Source organism: Argentina silus, assembly GCF_951799395.1.
Source record: "Argentina silus genome assembly, chromosome: 5".
NCBI lineage: Eukaryota > Metazoa > Chordata > Actinopteri > Argentiniformes > Argentinidae > Argentina > Argentina silus.
Window position 1 is genome coordinate 3,391,120 of NC_139659.1, and position 6,717 is coordinate 3,397,836.

General features: G+C 49.7%; 1 protein-coding gene across 1 annotated transcript in view; it reads left to right on the forward strand.

The window, feature by feature from the left end:
* golga2 (golgin A2) overlaps window positions 1-4,756 on the forward strand; it is a 16,339-nt gene extending 11,583 nt beyond the window's left edge. The window contains 11 exon segments of the mRNA XM_083670603.1: window positions 1-45; window positions 356-469; window positions 612-836; window positions 1,142-1,241; window positions 1,476-1,564; window positions 1,706-2,054; window positions 2,219-2,383; window positions 2,567-2,673; window positions 3,039-3,234; window positions 3,619-3,857; window positions 3,859-4,756. The exon segment at window positions 1-45 is cut by the window's left edge and continues 174 nt beyond it. Coding sequence (XP_083526729.1) covers window positions 1-45; window positions 356-469; window positions 612-836; window positions 1,142-1,241; window positions 1,476-1,564; window positions 1,706-2,054; window positions 2,219-2,383; window positions 2,567-2,673; window positions 3,039-3,234; window positions 3,619-3,857; window positions 3,859-3,942 — 1,713 coding nt within the window. The 3' untranslated portion in view covers window positions 3,943-4,756.
* The last annotated feature ends 1,961 nt before the right edge of the window (window positions 4,757-6,717 follow it).

Below are 6,717 nucleotides of genomic sequence, written 5' to 3' on the forward strand. Positions count from 1 at the left end.
CTCAAGGACCAGCTGGCAGAGCTGCAGAACGGCTTCGTCAAGCTGGTGAGGACCAGGGGATTGGATTAGATTAGATTAGATTGAGGGTCCTGCCATTCTTATAGACCTCTGTCCTCAAGTTTTAATATGACTTGAAATACAGATAAACAATCTGACATAAACACACACTGTGTGTGTGTGTGTGTGTGTGTGTGTGTGTGTGTGTGTGTGTGTGTGTGTGTGTGTGTGTGTGTGTGTGTGTGAGTGTGTGAGCACCCAATACTATGACAAAGACAATGACTAGACCAGTAACCAGACTAGAAAAAGCTGCTGTGGCGTTGACTGTCATGATGTCACATCCTCTCTCTCTCTGTAGACCAATGAGAACATGGATCTGACCAGCGCCATCCAATCAGAGCAGCACGTGAAGAAGGAGCTGGCTCGCAAGATGGGACAACTACAGGAAGACCTGCACAACCTTAAGGAGCAGGTAGACACCCCCCCCCCCCGCACACACACACACACACTCATACACGCACACACACACGGTTTCATGGAGAAGGTAGAGCTCACCCACACACTGGGCAAGGCCAGACTTGTGTGTCCCACTCATTGCCCCCCCCCCCCCCCAGGAGGAGCTGAAGCAGCAGGAGTCCCAGGGCGTGCTGGAGCAGAGGGACCAGGCGGTGGCCCACCTCCAGCAGTACTGCGCGGGTTACCAGGCGCTGGCGTCGGAGAGGGAGGAGGTGACCCGGCGCTACCTCCAGCAGACGCAGGTCCTGGACCGCCTGCAGCACGACCAGGTGCAGGGCCGCGTGCAGCTGGATGTGAGCCACAAGCAGCTGGAACAGACCCAGGTAGGCACACACATACAGGTCAGACACGCACACACACACACACACACAGGAGTCAGACACACACACAGGAGTCAGACACACACAAACACAGGAGTCAGACACACACAGGAGTCAGACACACACAAACACAGGGGTCAGACACATACAGGTCAGACACACACACACTTGAGGGTTTCAAGACATTTATTCTAGCCCACAGCTGGAGCATCTAAAACACTGAATCTGTCTGTCTGTCTGTCTCTCTGTCTGTCTCTCTGTCTCTCTCTCTGTCTGTCTGATTATGAACTCACTACCTCCCCCTGCAGGAGAGACTGGAGCAGCTGGCCAGAGACAACCAGCAACTGAAGACTGAGGTCCAGGACCTCCTGAACAGCTCCGCCCTGGCCACACCCCCCAGAGACCAGAGTAGGCCAACCACATCCCCTCCTTAGCATCACCAATACAACACATTTTAGCTGTCATTTTTATTATTATTTTAAATGTGTTTTGTTGTTTTTTTTCGTTCAGAATATTTCTGTTGTTTGTAAACGATAAAAAATATAAAGAATTGAATGGAATTCATGACGGTACAAAATGCTTGTGAGCAAAAAGGATGGTCTCATTGGAGTTAGTAGTAATGACATAATACCTATCGCCTAGGAGACGGAGTGGAGAGCCAATCGCTGCAGGAGAGCTCTGGGAAGTCCTCCATCACCATCCCGGAAGACTTTGAGAGCCGGGAACAGATGGTGAGGAGCAACCGGCCTATCAGAAGGCCCTCCTGTGTCGTAGTGGCTCCTGAATGTAGGCGAGAACATACATGCACATTCATACATGCCCCTCCCCCTCCCTCTCTGCCCCCCCCCCCCCCCCCACCCCCACCCCCCCAGGAGGAGTTTGTGCGAGGTGCGCTGGCCCAGGTGGAGGCAGAGAGAGACGACGTCAGGACGAGGCTGGAGGAGGAGCGGAGGCTGCACCTTCTGGCTCGCCACCAGACGGCAGCACTGAGCATGGAGCAGCATAGTCACAGCCACAGCCACGATCACGGTCATGATCACGATCACGAACACGGTCATGATCACGATCACGGTCATGATCACGGTCACGATCACGGTCACGATCACGGTCATGATCATGATCACGATCACGGTCATGATCACGATCACGATCACGGTCATGACCACAAACACGGTCACGGCCATGACCACTGTGAACATGATCACCAACCCCAACACACAGGTGAGAACTGTTGTGTGTGTGAAGTGTACTGTGTGTGTATATATATGTGTGTGTGTGTGAGTGAGAGACCCTGTTGTGTAGTATAGTGTGTGTTTCTGTCTGCCTGCGTGTGTGTGTGACTTCCACAGTATGTAACACCTCCCCCCCCCCCCCCCCCCCCCCAGATTCCGAGGGGGTCCCTGCGGAGGCCCGTGACGCCCAGCGTGTGGCCATGGTCCAGCTGCAGCAGCGCTTCACCAGCCTGATGCAGGAGAAGGCCGACCTGAAGGAGAGGGTGGAGGAGCTGGAACACCGCTGCATCCAGCTGTCTGGAGAGACCGACACCATAGGTGACACACACACACACACACACACACTTACCTGAGGAATCAAGCACTGAAAGACATTGGAATAGCTTTTGACAGAACACTGTTGGCAACACACACACACACACACACACACACACACACAGACAGACAGACATCTCATCCATCTGTGTGTGTATCCGTGTGTGTGTGTGTGTGTGTGTCCAGGAGAGTACATTGCTCTGTACCAGAACCAGAGAGCCATCATGAAGCAGAGACACACAGAGAAGGAGCAGTACATCAGCATGCTGGCCCAGGACAAGGAGGAGATGAAGGTACCGCACACACACACACACACACACACACACACACACACACAACTCACAAATACACACTAGTGGTCCATGGTTAGCTGAGGCTAGTATTATGACTTCTACCCTCTTGACCGTCTTTTCTTGTTCTTTCCACTGTGTTTTAACGTTGTCTCTCTGACCGTGTTTCGACCATGTTTCTCTGACCGTGTTTTGACCATGTCTCTCTGACCGTGTTTTGACCACGTCTCTTTGACCGTGTTTTGACCATGTCTCTCTGACCGTGTTTTGACCATGTCTTTCTAACCGTGTTTTGACCATGTCTCTCTGACCGTGTTTTGACCGTGTCTCTCTGACTGTGTTTTGACCGTGTCTGTCTGCCCGTGCAGGCTAAGCTGGCGGAGCTGCAGGACCTGGTGATGCGGTTGGTGGGTGAGAGGGACGAGTGGTACAGTCGCTACGCGGGCGCCGTGGCTAACGCTAACGCTAACACTGACGTTGACCTGCTGCAGCCTGCTGGGGAGGAGGCGGCGGCCCAGGTCCCCGCTCAAAGACGCATGGAGCTCAACGCTGTGGACGGAGCAGGTACACACACACACACACACACAGACACACACACACCACACACACACACACACACACACACAATCTGCACCATTCCACATTAGTTTACTGTTCAGCACCTGATCAGCCAGAGGAGGATGGGTCCCCCTGGAGTCTGGTTCCTCTCAAGGTTTCTTCCTCTGAGGGAGTTTTTCCTTGCCACTCTATTTTTCTCCCCTCTGGGGAGTTTTTTTCCTTGGCTTACTCCTGGGGGGGTCTGTGATTTGGTGTTAGATCACATTGTTTGTATTGTATTTCTTGTTTATATTGTTGAGTATTATTTTGTTGTGAAGCACTTTGTGACATTTGTCTGTGTAAAAAGCTCTATACAAATAAACTTGATTGATTGATTGACTCTCCCTCCAGAAGCCATGGAGCTGGGCACAGCCATGGACCACATCACCCCCGGCCTCCAGGATGAGGCTGAGCTGCAGGATGTCCCCCTGGCCTCCTCTCCAGACTCCCTAGCCCCAGACCCCCTAGCCCCCGAGTTCCACGGCCAGCTCCAGCCCCCCCCCTCCCTCCACCCCAGGGAGGACGGCACGGCCAGGCAGATCATGCAGCTCCTCCAGGAGATCCAGAACCCCCAGGGCCCCCCCCGCGCCCCCCCCCTTCCTGGGCGAAAACCCCTGCATCCCCTTCTTCTACCGGCCTGACGAACACGACGAGGTCAAGATCCTGGTGGTCTGAGACTCTGAACGGACGCACATAGAGTTTTATAACACTAGAGGGCGCACTCCCCACCCCACTGTAAATGCATGGGGAAAGATGGCCGGTGCCTACTCTAGTGATACATCTCTATGGACAGTGCCGTTAGGATCCCATGTTAATGTTGTTGGGGGCGGTCTCACCCACACACATGGACGATTACAAACACACACACGCGTCTCACACACACGTGGACGAATACACACACACACGTCTCACACACACGTGGACGAATACACACATGCATGGCCTTTGACATGAGTGTGTCGTGGTAGTTTGAGACTCTGAAACACCACCCCCTATTACACCCTATTTACCCAAGGGTATGTTCTCTCCCCCATCCCCACACACTCACCATGTTATATTAACTCCCCCTCTCACACACACACACACACACACACACTGCCCTTAATCCCACTCCCACCAGTCACTTCTGTTTGTGGTTGTGTCAGAAGATTTTTTTGTCATTTCATATGGTGAGTGTGATCGATGAGAGAGATTGATTGACTGATTATTACTTGATTATTGATGATTACTGCACAAGTCCCTTTCCGCAGCCATTATGCTATGGCGTGCGTGTGTGTGTGTGTGTGTGTGTGTGTGTGTGTTAGGGTAAGACAGCAGGGGGAGTAGAGTAGGTCAGTAAGGCGCTGTACGTCCTACAGAGCCGAACCGTACCGTACTGTGCTGGTTCAGACACGTTCCTGTACTGTTCCAGCTGCTGTGGTGGGTGAGTCACCAGACCACCACAGTACAGCTCAGCTTAGAGGGGAGGGGAGAGGAGGGGAGAGGAGAGGAGAGGAGAGGAGAGGAGAGGAGAGGAGAGGAGAGGAGAGGAGAGGAGAGGAGAGAGGCCAGTCTGGGAGTCACTAAGCCCTGGGTTGATAACTGGATGTGAGAGGGAGGGAGGGAGGGAGGGAGTCTGAAGTAAGCGTTGTAGAGACACTAGCCTGTGTCGTGACAGGAGAGAGGTCGGTACCGATATGTCATAAGAGAGAGAGGGAGAGAGGGAGAGAGAGAGAGAGAGAGAGTGGTATGCTTGTAGACACACAGCATAGAGTACCTTGACCCATCCATCCCCTTTCATTGGTCAACACTGAAACCTGAACATATGTACTTGACTAGATGTTTTATTTATGCCAATGAGCCGTGTGTGTCTGTGTGTCCCCTACTATGCGCTTTGTCCATGTTCCTTTCAGATCCCATCTCTCATCCACTCTTTTTGGTCAACAAACACATCCGCCAATGAGTTTGTTGCCCGTTGACGCGTGCGTGCGTGCGTAACGATCCAATCCAAATCCTATCCTCCTGAATGGAAGAAGTTGCATCTCTAGAGTTCATTAGTTTAGATTATTGCACTAAAATTGTACAAAGCTTCTTATGAAACCCTGTTGATGTCTATGATTGAAAGGAACTCTATGATGTCATGGGCTTTTTTGGTGCGTCTGGGCTGAGGGTTCCAGCTGAAGCCAGGATTATGAATAGGACGTGTGTGTGTGTGTGTGTGTGTGCGCGTGCGTGCACTAGGAGGCTGTATAGATATGTAAATATGAATAGAGATGTATTAATTCTAGTAACACAAGGCAGAGAGGTTTCAGGGATCCGCTCCGAAGTTTGATTGACAGGTTGAGGAGAGGCCTCTGTTTTTAGAGAGCCTACTCTTTCTGACCTGAGAGAGGAAGGTTCCGCTCACAGGCAACACTCTGCCAGCCCACACTTGAGAGAGAACTCCCATATTGTTTTGGTTGATTTGGAATTTTGATTTGGTATTTTGATGCTTCCAAAATAAAGTCCTTTTATAGATGAGTTTTGAGTACCAATGTTTTGTAGTATGGAAGTCTATAATCACATGCTAATTGATTGATTACCACTAAAACTTAACAATAATAAAATGTTTTTTTTGTTGTTTTTTTTAAGTTAGATCTGAGGATAGTAGAAGTTAACGTATGAAAGTCCTTTGGTCTGTAGAAGAGTGTGTGCCTGTGTGTGCATGCTTTTGTGTGTGTGTGTGTGTGTGTGTGTACCTGGTTTCCACTTTAACAGTGTCTGAACCAAGTCTTCCCTGAACCACAGCACTTTGAGCTTCTACAGTAAGACTTCACATGGTTTCTGTTGAAATTGTTCTTCATTTCTGGCTTTCCTAATATTCAGTTGTTGTTTTTTGTCTTTACAAATATATGTTATAAACAAGTTTAAAAACGTTTGTTTTGGGAGTGGTCAAACCAACAGATACAAATATTTGATAGTCATTTAAACTTGATTGTTTGGGGGTGGTGTAAAGCATAACAACAACAACAAAAAAACAGTTTGTAGAAGATAATCATTATTTTCCACACTTTCTTCTTCATGATGTTGCTTTTGAATACATTTAGTGTGATTGAAGAGAGATGATGCGAGACAGAAAAACCAACTTCCTGGCTGTAGTCCCTGTTGTAAAGGAGTTGTGTGTATATATACTGTAAGTGTGTAACATATTGTATATTCATTCTGCCTGGTGTGAAGGGGAGTGGTGCCAGACTGTCTGTCTTGTCTGTGTGTACAGCCATAGAAATAGAATTCATAGATGGGGAAGATCCCCTCCAACAATGGGAATGTCCCTTCTAGAAGTTCTATCTCTGTGTACTGCCATTGTTGTCTCTACAGTGGAGGACACACACACGGACAGGTCAAGTAAAAGGGTGGAGGGGGAGGGCTGCTGTCTTTGATTTAATACAAAGGTTAACTAAAATGAAAAATATTCTATTTATTTGGAATAAG